At 38.5% G+C, this 26,948-nt stretch overlaps 3 protein-coding genes across 3 annotated transcripts; all 3 read left to right on the top strand.

The window, feature by feature from the left end:
* Positions 1 to 3,329: 3,329 nt before the first annotated feature.
* On the top strand, positions 3,330 to 8,479 carry LOC146456518 (uncharacterized). The gene is made up of 7 exons (XM_085092714.1): positions 3,330 to 3,507; positions 3,762 to 3,941; positions 4,910 to 5,165; positions 5,842 to 6,020; positions 6,494 to 6,726; positions 7,201 to 7,441; positions 8,226 to 8,479. Exons 1-7 carry the CDS (start codon positions 3,441 to 3,443, stop codon positions 8,396 to 8,398), a joined length of 1,329 nt encoding a protein of 442 aa, XP_084948840.1. The 5' UTR covers positions 3,330 to 3,440; the 3' UTR covers positions 8,399 to 8,479.
* A 1,245-nt stretch (positions 8,480 to 9,724) lies between these two features.
* Positions 9,725 to 16,849, top strand: LOC146456519 (uncharacterized). The gene is made up of 7 exons (XM_085092752.1): positions 9,725 to 9,791; positions 10,684 to 10,863; positions 11,733 to 11,988; positions 13,075 to 13,250; positions 14,196 to 14,425; positions 15,724 to 15,934; positions 16,671 to 16,849. Exons 1-7 carry the CDS (start codon positions 9,725 to 9,727, stop codon positions 16,847 to 16,849), a joined length of 1,299 nt encoding a protein of 432 aa, XP_084948878.1.
* A 4,953-nt stretch (positions 16,850 to 21,802) lies between these two features.
* On the top strand, positions 21,803 to 26,631 carry LOC146456520 (carbohydrate sulfotransferase 11-like). The gene is made up of 2 exons (XM_085092990.1): positions 21,803 to 21,933; positions 25,076 to 26,631. Exons 1-2 carry the CDS (start codon positions 21,822 to 21,824, stop codon positions 25,879 to 25,881), a joined length of 918 nt encoding a protein of 305 aa, XP_084949116.1. The 5' UTR covers positions 21,803 to 21,821; the 3' UTR covers positions 25,882 to 26,631.
* The last annotated feature ends 317 nt before the right edge of the window (positions 26,632 to 26,948 follow it).

The following is a 26,948-nucleotide window of genomic DNA, read 5'->3' on the forward strand; positions in this document are numbered from 1 at the left end:
TTTGAATGAAACCTATATCAATATTTAAATAACTAAATGTTAATAGGGGTCCCAATTTGGCTCGCAGCTTGCTCATTGCTTGAGGCTGAAAGGATGGTAGAAAGGAAAAATGAATGGTTTAATTTTTTAGTTTTAGTTTTAATTCAGTAGATGGCGAATAATTATGATCGGCATCTCCTTCTTTTTCAAAATAAAGTTGATAAACATCCACGCACCATTAACAAAAGCGTATATGATAATATTATTGTTACGATGTACAGTCAAACCTCAATTAAACATTCTCTTATCAAATTCATGGAATTCGCTTCCCACAGTATTTACTGTAAATTTGACCTCTATCGAGCGGACGTGGTCACCGTTTTAACTTCCTAATTGGTTAATTTTATTGCATTTCTGATTTTCATCTCTAGTAAACGGTCACCTACTTGGAAAACGGTACGATATTTTGACACGAAGATAAAGGAAGCATGTCTACTTTCTTTAGACGGCCTATGAAATAATCATACATATGGTTAATGAAAGAATGCTATGTTGAGAAGATATACCTGCATGGATCCGATGAGGTTGGCATCCACAGCCTACATTCAGACCCTTTTTTCATTGCAGCCAACCCGAAATAAAAATGTCTCCGATCATTAAGGTAGATGCTCACAACGAACCCAGCATCAAAGTAACTCGTTTTCCCTTGATAGGACTTTTCCGCCGAGTTCATTAGGCCTCTTAATAATTAGGTCAGTTCACTCAGTCAAGTTGTTAGAGCAAACAGCGCTTTACACTTAAGATTTTTTTTTATTATTATTTTGCGTTGCTGTTGTTGCTAACAATAAAATTCATAACGTCTGATCCATTGAGCTTTTGCGATTTGGTTCGAGTTTTACCGTATTACATGTCGTAGAACACGTCTATTAAGCGGTCATCTGGCCATTTCCCGAGGGTGACTGCTTAATTCCCCGAGGTTTGAAGGATGTTTCACGGCAGTGATGGCAGTGCTGGTTATTCATCGTAATAAGTAGCGCAACAGAGGTTGTTTCTAGGTTTCACTTGTGTGGTTGCACAGATGTATTTGAGCCTTCAAAACCGAAAGCACTCACACTTTTCAAAATCACAAAAGGAAGCTAAACTAGGAAACTGTAAAAATGTAAAATTAAGCATAATCAAAAGTATCGGATAGCTTTATTCAGGCGAACAACGTCAATTCAATTTCCATGGTTTGTTATACTTAATGACATGACTGAATAATCACTGCATTGTTTAACTGTCACCAAAAGTACATTATTTAATCCATGCTTTATTGGTTTGAAGGTTTAGAAAAGGCAGAACAATTATTCAACCATCTCTACATTCATTTTTACTTTAAAAGTAAGAGATAAAATAATTTTAATAAATATGCCAATAGTAATCGTGAAAGAGAAAAGAAATTATACAATGAAAAGACTGAGTAAAACTCGCGTTTTGATTGGTGTAGCGGAGTTTGTGATTAGAGTATAGACGCAAGATTGATGTCATCGAGTGGCGTGACCGGCGCACGTGATCAGAGTCTAGAGTCCAGCCAGAACGACTGGTCAGCAAAGTTTTGCAATCTGTTTTGGCGAGTAGCGGACAAACACAGGTAAATTTTCACGGGAGCGCAAAACTGTCTGATGAAAAATTGGACAAAGGACAAGTGACCTCAACAAGGACAGCAAAGTCATAACTTTGTTGTGATGTCAAGGGAAGGAAATATTTGTCCAAGTGGGAGAAAACGCGTGCGAGCAAGCAATGATTGGTTGTGGGTTTTCTTCTCACTGGCTGAGAAAGTGACGCGAATCTTGCTAACCAATCGCAGATTGTAGAAAAACAAAACCCAAGCAAACGTGGAATACTTACTAATCGCTCTCAGATTCTTACTACTAGTAATAATGAAAGTGCGTTGGTTCGGTCCCAGCCTCTTTTCTTTTGCCAATTTGGTGATGATGTCATCCGCCCCTGCAAAATCTGAAGGGGATGCCAGATACGCGTCCCAAGATCCATTCATTCAATTAACGTTGTCCCATACAATCTCGACTCCAAACTGTATTAGGAGTGCTTTATTTCTACGTCGAACGCAATTACTGTCAGTACTAACTGAAGACTCTCTGAGATATGTAGGTGCTCACGTACACAATATTTTTATTTTTATTTTCAAGCCCGTCTATTTGCTCCTACTACGTTATGCAATGCAGGGAGTCGTCCAATGCGACTTCAGCTTCGTCTCCTATTTTACAAGTTTTCTTACATCCGTGGCTACCCGCAAATGTGCTGTTTTAAATTTCATTATCAAAGACCATCAAAGACGTAAGTTCTGGATTATCGACAAATTATGATTCAGTTTTAATCAAGATAAAATAAACATATCTTGCGAGCTTTCATGAGGTTCTTCTTTGTCGTATATGTTTTACGGGGATCAGTTGATAATTTTGAAAAGGAATAATGCTCTTCTTCCCACGGTATCTACTCGAAGCAAACTCAGTAATTACCTTGAAAATGAGGAACCATGGACGCTCATCCTTGATCGTTTGTATTCAGTAGCTTTTCTGCAAACGTTAACTGTGTGTGGAGATCCAATGAAAACTCTAGTGTATGCTATCCATCATTAATACAAAATCGGTCACGATTTTCTCGTACGAATGTAGTAAAGGACAAATTTAGTCTTTGATGACTACTACAATCAACTCACATAAATCGTTCCATGCAAGCGACGTCAAAATTATCAACTTAAGCCTGACTTCATGGTTCAACTGAGTTTCGTACTTCAGGACTTCATCAATACCACGAAGATGAACATAAAAATAAGAAATAAGGAAAGAAATATTTTGGTAGTCATTTTCTTTGAAATTTCACTTGTCTTGGAAGATATTTTCGTTAAACGTACTGTGTTGCAGCTGATCTACTTGATGTTATTCTCCTCCCACCCTGATACAAATTCCCCTGCACTTTGCAAACTCAGTGTGTACATTACATATCTGTGTTTCCAAACCTCAGGTCTTGTGTTGTGTTTGATGTCCTGCTCAAACACATCTGTATAAATGATTCTGTCTCTAAACACCGTCCGGTACGTCTTTACACAAGCAACATTTCTGCATCAACACAGATTTTACTCTTTGTTCAGGTTGTGACAGCTATCACAACTGTCTGATCGTCAACGTGGTAATACTAGATACGTCTCAACCCAAAGCAAACATTACAGTTGAAGATTATGTCAACGTACCAAGAGCTATTTCGAGCCAACGTCTCCTAAGCAGTCTTACCGTCGTTAAATAACCAATGACAATACGACCATAATATCAGTGAACTGACAGCATCACTTCGTGTACCCCAACAGGACCGCCTTAACGACAACTGACAGAGTAAGCTATAAAACATATAAATAGTGCTGTCTGGAGTGTTTTGCCACTGTAGCAAGTTTAATTCTTTAAACAAGCATGAAGTCTCCTTTTCGTCTAGTCCTGGTATTCCTCGTCATATGTGGGGTAGCGTTGTCCTTGAGAGGTAGTGTGTAGTTTTGAACTTTGTTGAAGCTTCTAAGTAAGGGTTTTTTTTACAAGTTAGTATTTTCATTTATCAAATTAAGCCATCATGGGCTGTGAAAGATGAAGTCTTTGACCCGATAACACATTGTAGACCCTGAAATTGTGTCCAAGAGCAAACTTTTCACTATTCAAAAATTCGAGCGAAAGAGAATGTTGTCGATTAATGATCAGTAGAATGGTTTATTTTACACGTCGCCTGATCCATTCCCCTAGAGCCACGTTCAACCTATTCCGGCCGCCAACTGTTGGTGGGGTACTGGGGTCAAAACGGAGCTGGACCAGCAAATGGCCCGGCAAACTACGAAAAGCCACTGCTTGACGTCTGCCAGACAACCAAGTACGACATTCTGGCTGTCTCCTTCGTCATAGTGTTCTTTGATGCAAGAAACAAAGGTATTTACCTGATTTGATGCCTGTCTTTCCGTTGCGTGAAAACTATTGCAAGATATATGCATAAAATGACTTCTCCCCTCTCTAGACCTTCTGGGGCCGGGAAGGGGAGGGTGGGGGGGGGGGGGATTTTCCCCTCCCTAACTTTGCAACTGTCAAAACTGTGACGATGAGACTTCTTCCAATTTCTGAAAAACCTGCCTGTCAAAGATTAGTTGCCATGGTGACATCAGAGTCACTGAACCCTGACCCACTGTACCAAATTGTTCCCAGATACATTTCTGGAAATTGCTTTGCGAAATTATTGAAAAACTTATGAACGTTAAAATTCGGCGCGGGAAATACCCCTCACAGATCTAGATAGGATTAAGATATTACTTGATAGAGGAAACATGGTTTCTTGATTTGAATTTGTCTTAGACGTCTCTCTAAATAATAATGACCGAACTTATAAATTGTGAGCTAAAAAGAGCTCGATGCGTTCAATTGTCAATAGTCAAATAGTTTAAAAATTTCAACTGTCAACCGATGGGATAGGAACAATTTTTACCACCAACCACCAAGGAACGTTAAAGCATTAGGCATCCAGTTGATGACATAGATAACCCTCCCCCATCACCATTTTAAAAGTAACTTCTGGTTCGCACTTTCCTTTTATGAACACCGTGCTAATAACAATGTTTCTCGCCCTCGGTATTTGGAGTATAACGAAATCAACACCCAGTAGATATACCATAGACCAACTTGAATCCCCAATCACGTACGGCACTGATTGCAGGCTAGCTGCATGTACCTTTATCAGAATGCTAAAGCAGTTAAGGTCAGGTACTGTCGTTATTCCAGCTGAGACGGAGAAATATCTTTTGTAGGCTTTATTTACATTGTGCTTTCATAGCTCAATATGCCTGCCTTGAACTAAAGGCAATGAAAAATGTAATATTTATGTATTTTGCTGTTTTTCTATCCCTAAGGTTTCCCTGCACTTAACTTTGCATACCATTGCGAGACTCCTGTTTCACCAGAGTATCCATTCCTTCTTCGATGCCCTGAAATCGAGAAAGGAATAAAGGAATGTCAGAGGCGAGGAAAGAAAGTGATTATGTCCATTGGTGGAGCGACTGGTGACGGCACTCTCCCCAAACCCTCCAAGGCTGAGGAGTTTGCGCGCACTCTGTTTCATCTGTTTCTTGGTGGCAGCAAATATCAGAATATTCGACCATTCGGAAGGTTAGTAAGTCAGAAATTTTACCCTTGCTTTCAAACTCCAATCTTTCTTTTAACTTTTGTCATTTTCTTGTTTCTTCCTGCTCGATCCATTGCATTTTCGGCCTAACAACTTAATTGGACACTACGCCAGCTCAATCGTTTACACATGCAACAATGTACAATTACAACTTCAACTGATGTGGCGCAAATGTCGATACAACACTAAAAAATGCTCTTGAAAACTACGTAGAATAAATAAACCAGTTTCTCAAACTCATTAATAATTTATCAAGCCAAAACAAAAAAAATCACTACCGTGAAGGAGGTTTAGAAATGTGATCTTAATTATCATAACATTTTGTGAACTTTTGCTTCGAATTTCTCCAAAAATTATCAATAGTTTTAGAAGCTATATCAGACACTCGAAAGAAGGTTTCCTTCTATTTCCAAACACCTCGAAGCTCTTCCTCGTGTTTGATATATTACCTCAAACACATATAAAATGAATAATCATGGTTATTTCTTGATGGTACCCCTCCCTGCTGAGTGTAGTACCACTCCCTATCGGGTTGTTGGCGATAGGAGTTAGCCTGAGTTTACAGTACCTCAGCCCGTGAAAGAAGAGAAAAGAAAGTCTGGAAAGGTCATAACGAATTCAAAATAACACTTGCAACATTATGATTCCTTTCATTCTCAGTGCTGTTATGGATGGTATTGACCTGGATATCGAGGGAGGAGACTACAAAAACTATCCTGAGTTTATAACTGAATTACGCACGCTTATGGATAACGACCAAACAAAAAACTACCTGATCACAGGCGCGCCACAGTGCCCATACCCCGACCATCACTTAGGACCGGAGAAACCTGGGTCGGGTAAGATATATTATGCACAGGATGCACTAATAAAAAGATTTTTATTTAACCCGGTCAAGGTCACGCCGATTTCCTTGATTCTACCGTTTACAATTTGTTGTTTAAGGTAGGAAATAAACTGATATATTCTCAATTGAACGAGATTGAATAAAATAAAATAGAATTCAGTTTGTGACGCGTATTCGGGAGATATGAGCACAATCTCTCTTTATCTTAGTCAGGAGTTTTAGTATCTCACCAGTGAACACAAACTCATGAGCTTTTTTTCAGTCGGGAACTAAAAGAATTTTCTTGGAAACATTAGTACGCTCCTGAGAAACTGAAAGCAGATTTTTTGTCCATACATGACTCAGTAAATCCTGTCGGTAAATCTCTAATGGACGTGTGATTTCATTTGAATGTATAAGTAGATTCATTTCCTGTTTTCTTTGAATAAGCCAATGTTTCGTAACTCATGATGTTTTCTAACGAAGGACTGGAAGAGGCTGGTCAGTATGTGGATCACCTTTACATACAGTTCTACAACAACTATTGTCACACTGGGGCTGGACAGTGGTTCACGGATACCTTGAATAAATGGCTGGCATTTTCAGCACGAATGAAACCAAGTGGTCCATTGATTTTTATTGGTCTTCCTGCGGCCACAAAAGGAGCAAGTGGAGCGCATTTCTATAGGCCACCCGCTGAGCTGACGAAAATGTACCAGGTACGTGGCCTGCAGATTTTCGCTAACAGCATGGTCCCTGACCTGATTTACACCATAGTTTGTTAGGTACAAGAGAGGCCTTAATAGGTTATTACGCTTCCCTGTTTAAATAAAGTTATTGTATTGTATTGTATTGTATTGTATTGTATTGTATTGTATTGTATTGTATTGTATTGTATTGTATTGTATTGTATTGTATTGTATTGTATTGCATTTTATTGTATTGTTACTAGTTACTATGTACTAGACCTAAGAATTTTGAAAGAAATTTGCCTTACATAGACCTTAACTGAATAGTGCTTGGTCAGAAAGGGGCCCCTTTGCCAAATTTGTGTAATCATTCATAGGCACACAACTCAGTCTCTTAAAAAGAAACACGCGTCAACTGAACCGATGTCGTTGTAGAACAGATCTTGTGATGAACAGTTAATGTGCACGGTAGAAATTAAACCTCATTATGATTATACTTTACAGTCTGTTAAAAATCTGCAAGGCGTCGGTGGTATCATGTTATGGGACGTATCCTGGGACCAAAACAACGTCATCGATGGTCAGCGGTACTCAGAGTATGCTTTCAAAGAACTTGGGGACGTCACTGTTCCTCCTACCCAGGCCCCTCCTCCGCCAGTTACTACCCAGTCCCCTCCTCCGCCCGTTTCAACCCACCTCCCTCCTTCCCCGCCAGTCACAACAGAAGCCCCACCTCCACCAACCGGTAAGTATGGGACTGAGTATTTACAGTGTCCACTGTTACTTATAGAAAAATGGGAAAGGTAAACACCACTCAGCTTTAGGATTTCATCCAAGGACGCAAAATTTGTTTGTGTGTTCCCGTATTCATCACTGGACTCACTGACATAGATATACTTCTGCACCCGGTTGTTCAGAGCCCGATTAAGCTAGTCCTGGGTTAACAGGAACGCTGATTCGATTTTAATGAATAATCAGTTAAGATTTTTCTAAAATGCTATTGTCTCCCAGCTAGTTTCGTCTTAGACTTTTTTTTGCCATCAGCTTAACATTAGCTTTTAACGAAATTTTTAATGAGCGAACTGAAAACCTCGATTAACTTTTTTAAATCGTTGGTTTGAGCGTGGACGCCAATCGGCTTTCGAGCAACCGGGCCCCAGGGTTGCAACGATATCTAAGGGATCCAGGCTTGGATAACACGCCTTGGATTTTAAATAAGGAGCCACGGGAATCACAATTCGGTACCGCTTTGGATCTAGAATCAGAATTCTGGGTAAAGAATGGGATCCACAATCAGCCATCCATCATTACCACCCTGGATTGCTTCTCACAGAGGATTAAATGTGGAACTGAGCCTATTGAGTGTTTAATACACCTAATAACATAACATATGGCTGCAGCCTCCGTTAACCTACACAAAAAAATTGGAGACACTTTTCCCAACTCCTTCCTCAAACCAGCGTAACGAATGGAACAAAAATGAATGTGACATGTCAATGCATTTGTTTCCATTATGTTCCTTTTTTAAGGTTCATTCTCTTGTGCAAGCGCTGGTGACGGTATTTACCAGGATCCCGCTGATTGCTCAAAGTTCATACAGTGTCAAGGCGGTATTTCATACAGTGGAAACTGCCCACCAGGACTTTTGTTCAACCCGAAAATCAAAGGCTGTGATTGGCCACAAAATGTGCAGTGTGCCTGAATAACACAATGGAATCGTCAATAAGCGATAGAGATAAACAAGGACTTAACAGTCTCAATAAAAAACCAATGTGAGAACAAGCGTTTAATGAGTGAAATATTTCGATGTTTTATCAGACACCGTGAATAACCAGCATAAAGCGCACTGTACAGTTAATATTATTAAATCGAGCTACAGGGATCCCACATCATTTTGTCATCCACCTTAGTTTATAAGGAGAAAACCAAAACCACAGAAGCTCTAACCACAATGCTGAATATGTTACGCATCCTGTTCCTTTCGTCGTCGCTTATTACATGTCTCTATTTCTTGGAGTTTGTGTATAACTTCTCTGGGGTGTAATAACTTTCAGAGAGCAATTTTGATAATAATCATACAACGAACACATGCTTATTTAACGAAGGTTAAAATTTACCAAATTACGGCTGTCTTGCATATTGATGAACAGGACAGCAATTTTCCAATAAACTTTGTTTTAAGAACTTTTCCTAAAATCTTAAGATTACAAACAAGAAACAGTGATGACTTGATCATAAAGTATTCAAACGTCCTGGATCTTTCGCTCCGCAGCAGACCTGCACCTTTCTCTATTTTCACTGGATCCTGATAACCCTCAGCTGTATTGGTTTTTTAGGGTTGGGAGCACTGCTCTGTTGTTCGCTGTTTTGTTCTCTCGACCAACCATGTAAGACTTGCAAACGGTGTAGGTCGCCCCTCGCTCCGCTCCGCCCTTTTAACGTCACTCAGCTGTGTTCGCAAGATATAATCCCTTCTGATCCGATCTGATTTTTCTAAATGAATAGTTTCACAACTGGAAACCATTGATCCGTGTTTTCTCTGGCGAACCCTCTTATTTCAACACTATATGTTTACTTTCGTTCAACCTCCAACACAAAGTCAGTTCAACTAGAAGACAGCGTGGCCTATTGGTTTAACCTGACTTGTATATAATTAAGTTACGATCGTGCAGTGGGGCGGACTTATGAGGGCATTAGTTAGGATAAGGTCTCCCCTGAGAATTGCTTGAACACAAAACCCTTTTGTTTAGAAACAATACTTCGGAGAAATTAAACTACAAGAGCTTCATGAAACGGGAACCAGTACGTAAAAAGAAAGCACGGAATCTTTTCTCTTTTCAAGCTAAGCGAACATTTCAGGAGCTCTTGACACGACTTCACAGACTTTTACAACCATAAATGACAACTGTTTTTTAATTCTTTGGAACTGAAATAGGACGAGAGTTATAGACCACTGAAAGCAAAGCATTATCATCTTCGTATATTTGTACTTGTTGCGCCATTGAAGTGAACTCGCTGTAAACAAGGCATGGATCTGCCTCTCCACCTTCTCGCGATATTTCTCTTGACATGTCAGGCAGCCTGGTCCTTAAAAGGTAATGTAAAACATGTTCAAGCCATTTTCAAATTACCCCTTTAATTTTACTTTACGCGGTAAAAGTACGACTCTTCTCATGTCTTCGTTTTTTGTGCGGCAAGATTATTATATGCCAATCACTGAGTCCCGAATTTGTACCATCAAACTTTACTGCGTAGTTATTTGAAGCCCAAAGATTATGGCAGGTTTTCAGCCAGTAAACCAAAAAAGTTCAAATATTAGCTATTTATATTGCTGGACAAAAAACCGAATATATACGTATTAATATCTCTTTGTTTTTACCTCGACCTTGGCTGTGTAGTTCTTTCAGCCAGTACTTGCGAATTCAAAACTACTGTGAATAAATAATTCTTAGCCCAAAACATAAACTGATAACAGGTTCATTTAACTGATATAAATTTAAGTTTTTGTCTGTGTTGATCTTCAAGTCAAAAAAAGATTCCCGTTTCAGTTTTTATAGCTTGTACCAAAAAAAGTGATTGATAGTATATTTCGCACTGCTAGTTCTCAATTCCACATGAATGGACCGGGCGGCATCTAGCGAGAAAAGATTGCGGTCAGCTTCCTCGTTTGCAGTCATTATACTGTTTTAAAATAAACGACAACTACAACAAAATTCTAGAAGGGGCCTATCTTATTTCATTCTCCCAACCACGTCCATCTCTGACTTTAAAGATAACACTGGTTGTCTTCAATTGTGATTACTATATCTAAAAATCAAATATTTCAAAGATTTAGAGGCGGAGGTGATTTCCCTGACGCGCGACGGTAACAGGCTATTTTCGAGTTGCTTTGAATCTCCTTATGAAAGCGAGACAAAGTGCAAAACTTTTCATGTGAAAATTACCCTTGTTTGCATTTGATCTATGCTTCTCAACTCATTCTCCTAGAGCCACGCTCAACCTATTCTGGCCGGCAACTGTTGGTGGGGTACTGGGGACAAAACGGAGCTGGACCTGCAAGCGGACCTGCAAACTACGAGAAACCTCTGCTTGAGGTTTGTCAGACAACCAAGTACGACATCCTGGCGGTGTCCTTCGTTGTACAGTTCTTTGATTCGAGAAACAAAGGTATTTATTATTTATCTAACTTAAGGTCTGTATTTCACGAGCAATAAATTTGGCTAGTATGGTAACGTTAGATTCTCTGGCATCTCCTTCCAGTTAAATTTGAGGAAAAGTTAACAGATTTGGCCGATTCGCATCAGTCACATTTAAAAACTAAGTTATAAACATTCAAAGTCTACGGGAGATTATTTTCTTGGTATGAATAGTGTTCAAATTTTAAGAAGCTGTCTTTGTTCTCTAGTCTTTTTATCCAAGAATCGTATTCGTCTTTGATCAGTGGCATCGTGTCGGTCCAAATCTATTGCATTAACAAAACACTTGTGCAGAAATGAACGGATAAATATAGTGATTGTAGAATCCAAATCATAACTAAAACTGCGACAGCGTTGAGTTCACTTGAAATAAAAATCAACCATTGTACTCAATGGCAAATAGTCTATGAATGATATATGTATTTTTTCAGTCCGTGACTCGAGACAAAAAGGAAATCCGAGTGAGTTTCCAAACAGGAATCAAAACTAAGATTTTCCGATTACCAGTACGGTAGCTCAGCCGCTGAGCTATAGGACTCTCATGGGAGCTAAGGCCATGCATTACCTTTAAACTAGGTTCATGTGACAAACATCCATTCTATATACCGTAAGGATGTAAATGTTGATGAGTGGTATACGTGAAAGGAATGTGATGTTGTGCTTTAAAGCTGATGAATAAATGATAGATGTATTTTTCAGTCGCTGACGCAGGTCATATGTCCGACGCCTGTTGGGAGAACTTGGCTTTCCTTTCCTCCGAGTATGCGCATGTCACTGACTGCAAAATACATCTATCAGCAATCTAATAGTTATTCGCTATGCTGTTTTTCTATCCCTAAGGTCTCCCTGCACTTAACTTTGCCTACCATTGCGAGACTCCTGTTTCACCAGAGTATCCATTCCTTCTTCGATGCCCTGAAATCGAGAAAGGAATAAAGGAATGTCAGAGGCGAGGAAAGAAAGTGATTATGTCCATTGGTGGAGCGACTGGTGACGGCACTCTCCCCAGTCCCGCCAAGGCCAAGGAGTTTGCACACACTCTGTTTGATCTGTTTCTTAATGGCAGCAAATATCAGAATATTCGACCATTCGGAAGGTATTAAATCAACTATTTAACGCATCAATGTAGTTCACAAAATAGTTAACACTCTAACTGTTTCCGCTGTTCAGACTCAGGTGGTTTAGACCAATTTTTATGAATCACTCATATGTAGAATCTGCGACAGATGCCGATGAAGGTTCCGTTTTTAAAATGATGTGGTGGCATTTAGCACCTTTGCATCTATGAAGGGTGACAAGATTGAAATCAAAGTAAATCTGGACAAGAATTACCACGCTTAAAGATTTCACAATTATAATGCAGTTAATGCGATCAACTTGCTTATTAATGCGATCAACTCTTATTAGTTCAGTTCACTAACTTAGCAATCGGCTTGAAAAAATAACTCTCACCTGTTGTGGAATATTTCTGCTTTCTCGGAGAACATGCCGCTGCTTATTGAGTTGAAAATTTGAAAGTTACGCGTCGTCACACTAGCGCTAAAAATTAAACCGTAAATTTATATAGAATGTTTTCACATGACGTCACTGCGGTCTCAAAACAAAGAAACGGCGGTCATGTTGGTGTCCCAAACTAAACCTCTGGGAATTGACCTCTATTTTTATGTAAATACTTTCTTTTCTTTCAGTATACCAATATGGCCGGTAGTCACGTGAATGAAAACACTCTATAGAGGATTTAGGTTTCTTAACGACAGATTTATTATTTACGAACTTTCGTGATACACAGAAAAAGAGGCAAAAAGTTCCATAGCAAATACATTAATTTATTACTTCTGAGAACCAAACCTGTCCCATTTTCACTTCGGGGTACAGCGGAGACAAGTCAGAAAGCAGTATTTTAGATATTTAAAGTCAGATTACTGACTGAAGTAAGAAGATTGAGGAAAGAGCAGTGCGATCATGTAAATGAAATTACTTTAGTTATCGAATAAGTAATGATACAAACAAACAACATTTTCACGTCCTCCTGACCCAAAACTATTTACTTAGGATTTAATCTTTAATTCTATGCAAATATCCTCAGTTACTTACATGTGTGAGATTTTTAATGACTCGAAGCCTGAACTTGACGTAAAGTAAAGGCCAATATAAGCATATACGACTTTCCTTTTAATGCCAGTGCAATAATGGATGGTATCGACATGGACATTGAAGGCGGCAGAAGTGATAACTACGCCTACTTCATAAGGGAACTGCGCATGCTCATGAACAACGACCCACAGAAAACTTACTTGATCACAGGCGCACCGCAATGCCCATATCCGGATCATTACCTTGGACCTGGTACGAGTTACTGTTCATATTCCATTAGTCGACAACAGATAATCAGTTTGAGAGATTTTGTATCGTGTCACACAGTTAAACAATAATTTAATACTGTCACTGGAAGAGGTCATGCGACATTGCTTAACTCACCAAACCGGAACAGTTTTTTAACGCCCACTTCAAGATGGCGGATACTATAAATCACACACTAAGCTACTTTTGCCGACTTTTTTAAGCTAAAAAAGAAATTAAAGTAAGAAGAGGCGAACCCAGGTAGTCGGATTCCCAAGCTGTGCACCTAATCACTGTTAAATTGTAATTTTTTAGGTAAATATCCTAGCCCAAAATATAAAGACTAATTGCAAGCTACCCGAAGCTAAATCAGGCTAACCGAAGCGTTATTTTGTTACTTACCAGTCTGTCAGGGTAAGTATCCGCCATATTGAAGTGTGCGTAAAAGAAATTGCCTGGAAAGGACCTTTTATATAGTACTAGTCAACTTTAGCAACAGCAACGTTTGATGAGGAAAAACAAACGTTATACATTCTGGTACATTTTTTTTTCAGTCCTCTCCAACAATGTGAAATGACCAAATCAGTCACAGTTTGTGCAAAACGTGAATACAGGACGGTGTATATTTCACTATGAATCTTTCTTAGCTTGAACACTGTCCCTTCCAATTTAATTCCATGATGGTTCGCCCTCGTCAATTTCTACTTTCAAGTGACGTTTTCATTGGTGTTGCTGTGGTCACTGCTTAAGTTCCGTAGTATCTTGAGGTCAGATGTCTCACTACAGGGGGAGGGGTGCAGGAGCCTTTCTTGCTTTTCTTTTATTACAATGTCCGTTAACTTTTTGTTCAAATTGTAGGTTACACAGCACGAAGATTGGTGATTTTACATAAAGTGGCTTATCGTCTAAATGGCTTTTGCAGGTTGTTGGTGTTGTAACAACGTTTAACATGATTTTTCACAGGTCTAGAAGAAGCCGGACAGTTTGTAGATCACCTTTACGTACAGTTCTACAACAACTATTGCCATACTGGGGCTGAAAAGTTTAAGCAGAGTTTGAACAAGTGGCTAGCGTTTTCAGCGCGAATGAAACCAAGGGGACCATTGATTTTTATTGGTCTGCCTGCGGCCCCCGGAGCATCAAGTGGAGCACAATACTATAGGCCACCAGCTGAACTGGCATCAATGTACCAGGTATTGCCGATAAAGATATTCGCAACAAATAGTCGTGAAGTGGGATTCCCAATGGAGAGATCAGAAAAATATATGTATGATCTCTGCAATTGCGAAATGAAACCTAAATTAGATAGTTTCTTGAGCAGATAAACTTTCTTTACTGGCCATAGGCGTCTAGGTTGCTGCTGATTTCATTGCTGTGTCCCGGCCGATAAATGAGATGTTTTTAAATCCGACGCCGCACCAAATTATTATATCGTCTGTAGGCAACTACTATAAATCGCATCCATAATCCTTAATTAATTATAAATTTCCAAATTTTAGCCTTTTTGAATTAAATATTTTTCTATTTAAGGGTTATGCGTAACAACAAAAGGATAGCAACAACAACAACAAGCTTTATTTGCATGACTATAGCAAATACAGTATTGCAAAAGCTATTCATAACTAATTATTGAGTCGTTAGCTAATTCTTAAGAGAACTTAAAACAAACATAACTTAAAATAAACTATAGCATGCAGCATCAGATCAAACCGGGGTACAAGATCTCGACATCTCGCCTCTAAGTAAGTAAGGGCTAAGTAAAATAAGATACCTATCTATTATCGTCCCACGACAAAGGCGAAAATCGAAGCTCAAAAAATTGGTCTCTTGATTTTGTGACTTGTTTGAACTTCTCCTGCTTTCGCCATCTTGACTTTTTATTGTGATTACCACATGTGCTTGTCGAGCCAGTTTATTCCTCTGTCTCTAATTTTCTTTATTTCTTTCCCCTCAAAACGAAAGATATTGAAACTGCTGAACTTTGGAAGCCACTGAAGGGCAGTTGTAGAACATTTTCCTCCTATTTCCAAACACCTCCAAGTTGGTTAAAAAAACACGGTGGCCTCGTTTTTCCAACCTTCTTCTCGGTGTTTGGCAAAAGGAGGAAACACTCTTCCTTGTGTTTGATCTAATTACATCAAACACGAGACACAGAGCTTCACCACAAATCAAACACCGAGAAGAGAGTTGAAAATAAGTTAAAATACGACGTGTAGCGGAGTATTTTTGACGAACTTCGAGGTTTTTGATATTGTGATGACACACTATGACGAGTGTTTGATAAAACTTCTCAAACAACTGATTTTGAAGGGGAAATCAATAAGCAAGCAAATACGAGGAGTTTATCATCGGATGTCCAAACACGTCACGGTGCATGATTTCCTTTGTCTTTGTCTTTTCAATTATTAATGAGTTTGAGAAAAAAAGTGTCACTTATCCCGCTAATACCAAATGCCACATATTTAAACACCGTTCGTATTATTCTTTGCAGTCGGTTAAAAATCTGCCAGGCGTCGGTGGTATCATGTTATGGGACGTATCCTGGGACCAAAACAACGTCATCAGTGGTCATCGGTACTCAGAGTATGCTTTCAAAGTACTTGGGGACGTCACTGTTCCTCCTACCCAGGCCCCTCCTCCACCAGTTACTACCCAGGCTCCTTCTCTGCCAGTTAATACCCAGGCTGCCCCTCTGCCAGCTGGTACGTACAAGTATTGAATAACTGGATAACCTCTCGATTTAATTAAGCACGGGTTAATGCACACATTGACATTTAAAAACTGGCATAACTGATATCTGTTATTATAGGAATGCTGATCGATGAACCAATAATTTTGTGTCTATTACAAATCATATAATATCTTCTTATTTTCATTTGCCTCTTCCTCAAGTTACTACCACAGGGATCAGTTTTACTGATTCGGGTCGGCAAAAGAGGCCGATTGGCTTTTCAAAGGTTTTTCACAACATCGCAAGAGCAATCTGCTGACCAACATGAGAGAGACCGTAATAGATGCCTCGTGTTTAACAGCCGGAGGAAATTGAATAAATAAATGGATACATTTGATCCCTCTAAAACTGGCGATGAAGAATAACACCAAGTGCTAAAAACTGGATCATTGGACAATGCAATTCCAGGGATTTGATTGGCTTAGCGGCCATGGTATATGAGCCATATTACCATGCCCGAGAAATAGCGACCACTAAATTGTCTTCTGGTTGTTCTTGCAAAGCGAAATCAGCAAGATCTAGCAATATTTCTTGAATTTTAAAGCGCAGTTATTCCACTCGTGCTTGTTGGATACGAGATTATTATAGACAACTCCGGAGGCGCGTATCTATCATCTCATATCCAACGCGCGCGCGTGGAATAATTGTTAATTAGCCGATATAGTTATTATTTTCCATGCTTGGTTTTTAACCAAACTTTTTTTCAGGTTCATTTTCTTGTACAACCGCCGGTGATGGTATTTACGCAGATCCCAGTGACTGTTCCAAGTATATACTTTGTCATGGCGGTGTTACATCCAACCTTAGCTGTTCACCAGGGCTCATGTTTAACTCGAAAACGAAACTATGTGACTGGCCACAAAACGTGCAGTGTTTATATGAATGATATAATGGCATCTAATCGTGATAATTAACAAATATTCACCGAGGTGGAGGTCGATAGTGGTGGATCAGTTTACCAAGCTGAGAAGGGCTGAGGTCAATAATTGTTTTATTAAATACTAAACCAGTGGATATCCAGCCTCAATTAGTCACTTTGCCTTTTCTGATAAATGAGGGAAGAAACGCATGCGCGAAATACAAGACAATACTGGCGGGTAAATAGTAAATATATTCGGAGTTAGAATAGCCAATCAGAGCACGCCAAAACACAGTATCCACTGGTTTTGACATTGATTGCAGTTCTGTAGATGTAAAGACTCAATAAAAACTTACACTGAGACCCAGCAAGTGAAGCTTGGTTGGTTGTGTTTATTGCATCCATTAAGAAGTACTTTACACTCCAATATTTTAAATTGAACTCAAGCAACACTATTGAAGAACTTTTTCATTTGAATGGCTGCTTTTTATAATTAAGGGCGTTCGTGCGAACATCTTCAACCGTCTGCGCTAAAATTAGATAACAAACTAGTCGTGCTAGAAATGCAAAATGGAAAATCAAACACCACCGAACTCCTTTCGGAGGTTAATGGGGCAGTCAACCTAAAATTTCGAAAAAAAAATGTTGGAAGAAGAGTTTCCTCGTAATGTGACTTTTCAACTTTGAAAATCCCGCCAAAAATTGACATTTTAATTACCAGAGTTCTGAAAAATGACCTTAGAAACCACTGGATTACCTCTCACAGAGAAATAAATGTGGAACTGAGTCTATTGAGTGTTTAATGCACTTTTGGGAAGTGATATGACATAAAATATGGCTGCATCCAACCTACACAAAAACATTAGAGACACTTTTCCTTACTTCTCCCTCCAATCAGCAATAAATAAGAGATTTTGAGAACACTTCCTGAAATTTTAAGATTAAAAACAAGTGGCAGTGATGGCTTGATCATCAAGTATTCAAAAGTCCTGGATCTTTCGCTACGCCCCGCCCCTTTAAATGTCACCCAGCTGTGTTTGCAAGATATAATCCCTTCTGATCTATTGATTTTCCTGTTCAATCACATCTGAGTGAATAATTGCACAAATGGAAACCATCTGTGCGTATTTACTCTGGCGACCCCTCTTGTTTCAACTCTACGTTTACTTCCAAATAAAAGTAAACCTACCTTGTATACAGCTGTTTCGACAAAGGTTGTCCAAAACAAGTGTAAAAGCGTACGCCACAATGCCGAAAGGTAGTCTAGGAAATACCCAAAAAATTCAATAAAAGCTCAGAATCCATATTGCCCTCCATCTAAAAGGGGAATTATCATGGGGTTTTTGGTATCTTTTGCTAAAATGATGTAATAAGGCCTTCGATGAGCTGCAAAATAATTCTAGAATGACGAAAGGAAAGAAATCAACTCAATTCTTGAAAGGAACAACTTGTGATCTGTACGTTCTAACGCATTTTGGAAACAAATGCGAGAACTTGAAAAACATTAACTTTACATTTTTCAAGTTTCAATCCATACCGGCCTACTCTGTCTCTGGCCAGAGGCACTAATCGACAGTTTTATTGCACTGGGATAGTAATTTATAACAAACTTGACAATTATTTCTTTGTTTCGGCTGACGGACAAACATTTTTGGGCTTTGAAATGGCAGCAAATTTGCGTGGTAATTCCCCTTTAAGTCTTTGCTGTACAGTCGAGGTATAATGGATTCTGAGCTTTTATTGAAATTTATAGGGTGTTTCCCAGACTACCTTTCGGTATTGTCACGTGCGCTTTTGCACTTTTTTGGACAACCTTTGATGAAGAACTGATAAAACCAATAAGTTGATAGAATTAATATTTTTCGTGTTTGTTTTTCAACCAAACTTTTTTTTAGGTTCATTTTCTTGTACAACCGCTGGTGATGGTATTCACGCAGATCCCAGTGACCGTTCCAAGTTCATACAATGTCATGGTGGTGTTAAATTCAACCGTAGCTGTCCACCAGGCCTCAAGTTTAACCCAAAGTCTGTGACTGGCCACAAAATGTGCAGTGTTTATGAACGAAATAATGGCATCTAATCGTGATAATAAACAATTAATCACCGAGGTGGAGGTCGATAGTGGTGGATCAGTTTACCAAGCTGAGAAGGGCTGAGGTGTATAATTGTTTTATTATATACTAAACCAGTGGATATCCAGCCCCAACAGTAGTCACTTTGCATTTTCTCATAAATGAAGGAAGAAACGCATGCCCGAAATAGAAGACAACACTGTCATGTGAAAAGCAAATATCCGGAGTTCGAGTAGCCAATCAGAGCACGCCAAAACACAGTATCCACTGGTTTGACATTGATTGCAGTTCTGTAGATGAAAAGACTCAATAGAAACTTACAATGAGACCCAGCAAGTGAAGCTTGGTTAGTTGTGTTTATTTACTTCAATATTTTAAGCTGAAATTAAGTAACACTACTGATCAGTATTACTTATACCCAAGAACTTTTTCATTTGAATGGCTGCATTTTATGATTAAGGACGTTCGCGCGAAGATCTCCAACCGTCTGCGCTAAAAATTACATAAACAAACCAGACGTGTTATGGATTCAAAAAGAAAAATAGACATTGCCGAAATCCTTTCGGAGTTTATTATAAGTGCGTACAAGAATACCCAAAAATTCAGTGAAAATCAGTCCTCGTTTCTCTGTGATACTTCCATGGCTGCGAATTTAAAAGTAATATAAGTTAATCGTTATATAAACAATGTTTCTGTACTAAATTATGCACGAAGTTTTATTTGAACAGGCGTATAAAAATTCTTTCAACTGAAATACTCGTAGTTCACCTGTTTATTAGAATCTTTTTTTTTTTTTGTTGCGTTTTAAAGGAAGCAGATACGTTCCGGAGCAATGGGGAATTTGGGAAAGAAAATCGTAGAGGATCAATCAATCAACAAACCGTGTGAGGCTTTTCCGATATTCCTTTTGGTTACTTAGCAATCCAAGTGGACTCCGAGGAGCTAAAATTAAATTTGCAAGACACTTGACACAAAAGGGTACCGCATGAGAAATATTGAAAATTGGCAATTCCCTAACACCGTTTTGCTCGTCAATAGAGAGATTAAGAGTCGCATTTACAACAAACGGCAAGCGTGAAATTCGCGTTGATGTTTTCTTTAAAAATTAGTTTATAGATGACAGTAGGGCAAAATAATTCTGGCCTTTGATCCTAACTCAAAACAACTCAATTATACTGGGAAACTGAAAACATCGCGGCAAATGTAGGATAAACATGGTCACGTGGTCATTTCTGCCGTTTGAGCGTGACACGTGATGTAGACAAAGTGTAATCATATGACAGCTCCCGGATGGGGCCACTTGCTACAAAATATTCTTCAGAGTGTCAACAAATAAAGATTAGCACGCCTCTCCAATTTATTAACTGTTAATTAAAAAATGCAATGCAAAATGCTGCAAATTTCGCGTTAGCATATAAATTTTGAAACTTTCTTCGATGGAAATGTTAGATTAAATACGAAAGGAAAAAAATTGTCTATTTTCACTCTCGATCATTCGGTCATATCCTTAAGCTCATCAAAGTTATACTAATAGGATCCAATCTCCCAAATAATAATATATAAAAAATAGCGTTTCACAGTGGTTCAAACCCTTAATTTTCATTTCAAACATAATTATAAAAATACCGACCAATCCACGAAAAGTCACTTCAAATTTGACGGGGAAAAGATAAAGCCCTTCCACGAATCACAAATTAAGGAAGACAAGGATTGTATTGCGGTGAATTGGACTCTAGTGACTACGACTTTATAAATTTTCAATTCACCGTGTCCTTCACTTAGAAGGCCGGTTGCAACTCACAATTTTACGTTCAGTATTAACACTGGAGAATTTTTATTCAGTCTATCATCTCCATTTGATAAATTAAACAAAAAAATTACACTACACTCTTCTCTTTTTGGGCTACTAAATTTACAGAAGTAAACTCCAGAGCGATTCATTAGCAATGTTTGACTTTATAAATAAAATTAATTAAAAATATACAATCAAGGCTTGATTCGCAAAAACGATTAATGTTAGATCTTGATATGGATCAATTTCTTATCTATTCCCTTGATGTATGGGTGGACTCAATTTAGTTTTTTTTTTTCACACTGTAACAGCCTTTACCACCCCCTAGTTTGCAAATGAAAGTTTAATTATTTTTTCACTGTATGTGTTCATATTTGTGATGGTGTTTTCGTTATCATGGCATTTTGAAAAGTTAATACATATTCACATAATTCTTTTTGTTTTTTCAGTAATAAGATAATCCCAAAGAAACACTTTTAATAACAACAATTAGGAAGTCTTTCGGGCAAAATGTCCTTCTGTTTGCATAATTTATCATGGAAATCTTTCTAATGAGAAGCACAATGTTCATGAATAACAACAAAACCGTATTTCACCGGAATAAAGACACAGAGACACTTCGGTACACAAGGTTATTTGAGATCTGGCGTTTATTTGTACCCTTCCTAGCGTCATTAACTTTTGTGCTAAATTAATACGTGGTATCAAATAGTATAAACCCTCGTTTTATAAAAAGCAAAAGGGTATTGCCTTTCAAACAAATCGTCAGCTGAGCTGCGTGTGTTATGAAGTTCTTTGATCTCCTCTATTGTATTTTATTTCTGAACTGTCAACCCACATTAACAGGAACTTCAACTCGCGATCTCTCTTTTGGCTAACATTTGACGGAAAAAATTAATTTTAAATGGCCAAAAACGACTAATCCAAAAATTAAGCTGTTAAAAATAATAAAAAAAACTACCCTCGTTGAGTCTTTGAGTCACTTGCACGATTCACAAAGGCAAGTTTTAAATAAACGCCGGGGCGTTTAATTCAGAGAACACGCTTTATCACACGTTGATCATACATTAATTTTACATGACATATTTGCGTAGCAGTGTTAATGATTGCGTGAAGCTTAGTCAGGTCGTTCAACATGTTCAAAAGTTCGCTTTGGGAGAGGAAAAATCTCTTTATTTTCATTCTGATTTTGGTCTGTGTGGGCTTGTGGCTTTCAAGTAGTGTTTTGGATCACCGTCTGTCAAGAGGTAGCGTACAACGAGTTATGTTAAATACCAGCTTGTTATCAGTCTATTCATAGTATAAGGGGAAATGACGTGGACCGAAAAGGGGGAAGGTTGAAGAAATCCTCATCAGTTCTTTCTAACGAGCTCAACTACTAGCCGACATTAGAGAAACTTTATTTCTAGTGAGCAAAGAACATTTCTGATTATTGTAGCCGGTAGCACCCTAGATCCCTACGACCATTCTCGGAGGCCACCGGCATGTGAGGACTTCCTCTTTCAGCCATTTATCAGTTGAACATTATATTTAATAATACCTCTTAAACACGCATATTTAGGCTTCCTGTGTAAATCGCTACTCTGTCGAATGATACCAGGTTTAATAATATTCTGTCTTAAAGGATCAACCGTGGTGTTCCTCTTTCAGTTAACAGCGCTGAATTCAATCATCTCTAACGACCGGTCATCTGTGACCTTCCTGTTGTATGTGGCTCTCCTGTTAAATATCTTCTTCACAACAGACCTTTTAAGATTCCGGCTTTGGAACGTCTTTGAGTCTCTTCTCAATCTAAAACTCTATCCACAATCTCTCACGTTTGAGCCGTTATTTTAGGGTTCGTGTTGAATAATTATACAATCACGGCATTAACGCCAAAACTGTGAATCGTTAATTAGTTGGTAAGAAACTATTTTAAGCGACCATCCGTGGGTTCCTGTGTTAGTGGTCAAGCGCTGTTTCTTCCTTACTGGGTTTGTCTAAATAATCATCGTATTTAAACGGAAAATTAATCCCAATATTTCACTTCCTTCATCTCGAGTTTTCAACTGCCTATTTACCGCATAATTGTGTGTCAGAAGTGTGTGACCATGCTTTGACACTCAATTTTTAACAACTTAAGCAGTCGCGGGAAAAAAAAAGCCTGAAAAAAATTTAACCTTCAACGGCATTTAAACCCATGACCTCTGCGATGACGGTGCAGTGCTCTACCAACTGAGCTATCAAGCCAACTGGGAGCTAGTCATATTGTGAATTCTTAATATAACCGTTGAGGATCAATAAATGAATATGAATATTTGAAACATATATTTGAATAACCGGTGAAAGATTAAATAGAAGAAACTAAGATCCTCGCAGTTATTTACGCAACTTAAACAGTTGCGAAAAGGCCTGAGATCGAAAAATTCAGGCTTGAACGGGAACCATGACCTCTGCGATGCCGGTGCAGCTCACTTAGTAAAAGTATTGTCAAATGTTTGATTGAATTGGGCAAAGATACACACACCAAATTAAGGTATAACCTTTTGATATAAATGTTCCAGTATAAAGACGTGTCAAAGGCAGTCAAAGGCTTTTTTCTGAAAACCTTTGTCGCGCCTTTGATGAAATCAAAGCCAACTTTTCGTGAAATGTTACAATCTCGTTCTCAGGGTCCCTCGGGAAGAGGTAAGACCATGAGAACAAGGTTGGCATGGCTGTTTCTTGGAGATTAGTTTCTGTGGGGAGGGAATGTCACCTTAAATTCAATAGTAACTTTGTTACCACTGAAGGAAAAGGAAAGATTCGCGCACACCTCACGGTTTTGGCTCGCTCGAATCTACATGCCGGCTAATTCACACTAAAACCGCCAACATAAATGCCATTGGAACACCAAGTACAGGAAGAGCTAGTGAACGTTAAGAGCCGCGAAAATGACTCACTTCAAGTTTTGGCTTATGAGTTATGCGCATAAATAAACTTGTTCAATGCTACACATTTTAAGTCACACTTCGGAAAATTAATAGTTTGTATGGGAATCCTAGAAACGCTTTTTCGTTCAGAGTAAAACATAATCAATCGTTTTTTTTAATATTTCAATGACTTTGCTGTATTCCCCTGCAACTCTAATATTTCTCTAAGTGTGATAAATGCGTAGCGTGCAACAACTAAATGTCTCCGCATCAGTGCTATTTGTAAGCTGCCTGTCTTGAAATTTTCTAGTTTTGTAAACTGCGCATGTTTTTACCATATATGGCATTGAAAAGTAGTGTGGACATCAGGTGCATAGATTGTTACATGATGCGAAGATCCATAAGTGAAGCTGTTCGGTGCAGAAGAATCGATTATAAGTTTGTTTATCGATAGTTTGTTGCGTTTTTGCTGTGAACACAGTCCTCAACAGTACGTGAAGCGGATTAAATTCAGGCAAAGAAATAAGCATAAGATAACGTATAGGAACTGTGATTGGAAGCAAAACAAAAATGGCCGTTGAGTAAATAAAAAAACAAGGACATTAAAACGAAAACACTTAAAATGTTACTTGAAAGAAGAACAATTTATTTTGAAGCGCTTAAATAAAAAGGTCTCAGTTTTAGGGGATGAATATATAAAGACGTACATTTCTACTGGTTTACAAAATTTTCCGTGTGGGATTCCTGCCAAGTTCGGATTCTTTAGAGAAAAATTCAAATGGTAGAAAATTTTAGGGAACGGAGCTGGCTTCTTCCCCAAATTTCGCACTTTAAACGCTATATTTGCCCCTCCTAAAACAAAGGGGACTACAATCCGGGCCAATATTTTCCGGGACATATGCAAAAATGGCGTTTACAGTGTACATTTGTGTTTTGGATATCTATAACCAGTCGCTATAAGGCTTGGTGGTACTGTCGTCGCGAATTTATGGAAGCCCCACTCCCCCCTCCCCCCAAGCAATGTTGACAGCCACTGAAATCATTCGGACTGTACATAAACACGGCAACATGACAACATTGTATGGGGCGGGCATCGGAAAGGTATTACGTGTTAAATTTTGGAAATCGTCCCGACATTTTTGGCCAGGAGTATAGTATTTTATCGTTACGAACGTTTAAAAGGATAATTGCTAAAAAAATGTAGTACTCATTTACAATTTAATCCGAGGTTTGGAGACAGGGAATGCTCTTTCGAACGGATGTTACACCGAATCGACCCATTGGGCGTTACTCCTATAATGATAATTTAAATCATATAATATCCAACAAGATTCAATCCAAATACGAAAAAAGTCTTCAAAAACATTAATGTCCTGTCAGACAGGCAATGAGTAGTAAAATGATGAAGCACCATCGAGTGTTACATTGAGTACTTAACACACGAATTTATTTTCATTAAATTCAATGTCTTCCTACTTTTTCTTCGTTTTATTCACAGTACCATCATGGCTAGACACGAGACTGGAAGAACGTAGGCAGATTCTTCAACAACAATGTGAAAAGAAGCCACCGAATCCTAACTTCATCGAAGAAGCAGACTTCACTCGGTTTATCGTTATTGAAGACTTGAAGCTCGTGTTTTGTTTCATCCCTAAAATTTCATGCACTACTTGGAAACGGGTTCTTTTTCAAGCAAAAAACAATGGTACAGTTCTCAAAGGAAATCCCCATCGAAAAATTATCTTCTCGTGGCTGAAAGATTATTCTCCAACTGAAAGAAAGAGAATTCTTGATACTTATTACAAAGCCATGTTTGTACGTGAGCCGTTTGCTCGTCTGTTATCGGCCTTTAAGAACAAGGTCGAGTGGAAAAGCTTGGAACACTTTAAACACTTGGACCCCAACATACTAGATGAAGACATACCAAAGAACAAGTTCCCGCTGTTTGTCCGGTTTGTTCTTTCTCATAATCATTCATTGATAACCATGAACCAACACTGGCGTTCTTACGAGCAGATTTGTCCATGTGAGGCCAACTATGATTTCATCGGACAGTTTGAGAACCTGGGACATGAAGCACCTCATCTGTTGAAAGCAATCGGCGTTGACGATTATGTAACGTTTCCAGAGTACCACCCATCGAAGTCCAAACCGTACCTTTTGGAGTACTATTCCAAGCTCACCAAAGAGGAAATCTTCAAACTTGGAAAGTTTTACGAGATTGATTTTAAACTCTTTGGATATGATTTTCCTGGCCCTTTGCAAGAGGTTTTGGACATGAAAGATAGCTTGGGTGAAGAATAATGGCTGAACAGGGTACATTGAAATTTCAGACGAATTAACAGGAGGCTGCTCACTACACCATAGCTATAGTTACTAGTTAGGTTTAAGGGGTTGTCAAGGAGACAACTGAGTGCACAGGTAGGGTTCGGGGGTATTACCGCTGGATTATATGCAGAGCAACAAGTTCATCCAACAACAACACAACAACAACAACAGCACTTTATTAAAACAGACAGTTACAAGCTGGTTATATACCTACCCGCAAATAGCTGAAGCTAGTCGAGGCGGGTAGGTATGTCTATACTAAACTAAATACAAATAAATTTGGTTTTTACAAATTGACTAAAACAAAAGTTAAATAAGTAGAAAACAAACAAGTGACGCAAAAAGGATTCGCTCGCTGATAGAAATTAAAGGATTTTTACAAATTTGCAAGCTTTTCATTATTTCATCCTATATAACCTAAACTTTAAATGAGTGAGTTTATCACTGATATAGTTTTGGCTTAAACTGTGGGCTCCAAAATTATATCATGCACAAAGTATGTCACACCTTGCCGAAATCTACCGTCTCTTTCCTAGACGCATTACCGAGGGGTTTGTCTTTCCTATATGCAATTCCGTAGGCGTGCTTTTACGAAATGTAAACTCTAGCATGAGTTAGGTATATATACAGGCACATCATGTTGTATTGTTCAACTCCCTGACGAAGTGTACGTTAGTCACACGAAACGCGTAGGAGGAATAAAGAAGCTATACAACTACTAACAGTTCGCAGAGTGCTGCTCACTAGTTTAGTTTTTATTAAATAATTTTATTAAATAATTTTGTTAAATTGTCTTAATTTGCGTCTAAACTGACATCACAGCTAACAATTTCCGTCATATATTAATACTTTTAACAAAACAACCTCCAGAACGCAACTGTCAGCATGAAAAAAAAAACATAAAAGTTAATATTAACTTCAAATCATGCAAGAAATTCCCCCTTGATGACCTTCAACCGTCAAAAGCCCTAAACTTTAACCCTCTGAACCGTCAACCATCAAAACTATCCCACCATTCAGACCCTCTGCTCTGCCTGATCTGG

Source organism: Pavona decussata, unplaced genomic scaffold, assembly GCF_977016875.1.
Source record: "Pavona decussata unplaced genomic scaffold, jaPavDecu1.1 SCAFFOLD_254, whole genome shotgun sequence".
Taxonomy (NCBI): domain Eukaryota; kingdom Metazoa; phylum Cnidaria; class Anthozoa; order Scleractinia; family Agariciidae; genus Pavona; species Pavona decussata.

Coding starts and splice junctions, on each gene's coding strand:
- LOC146456518 (XM_085092714.1), top strand. CDS start 3,441: ATGAAGTCTCCTTTTCGTCTAGTCCTGGTATTCCTCGTCATATGTGGG. Junction 3,942..4,909: donor CTTTGATGCAAGAAACAAAG/GTATTTACCTGA, acceptor TCTATCCCTAAG/GTTTCCCTGCACTTAACTTT. Junction 6,021..6,493: donor ACCGGAGAAACCTGGGTCGG/GTAAGATATATT, acceptor TTTCTAACGAAG/GACTGGAAGAGGCTGGTCAG.
- LOC146456519 (XM_085092752.1), top strand. CDS start 9,725: ATGGATCTGCCTCTCCACCTTCTCGCGATATTTCTCTTGACATGTCAG. Junction 10,864..11,732: donor CTTTGATTCGAGAAACAAAG/GTATTTATTATT, acceptor TCTATCCCTAAG/GTCTCCCTGCACTTAACTTT. Junction 14,426..15,723: donor AACTGGCATCAATGTACCAG/GTATTGCCGATA, acceptor TATTCTTTGCAG/TCGGTTAAAAATCTGCCAGG.
- LOC146456520 (XM_085092990.1), top strand. CDS start 21,822: ATGTTCAAAAGTTCGCTTTGGGAGAGGAAAAATCTCTTTATTTTCATT. Junction 21,934..25,075: donor GGATCACCGTCTGTCAAGAG/GTAGCGTACAAC, acceptor TTTTATTCACAG/TACCATCATGGCTAGACACG.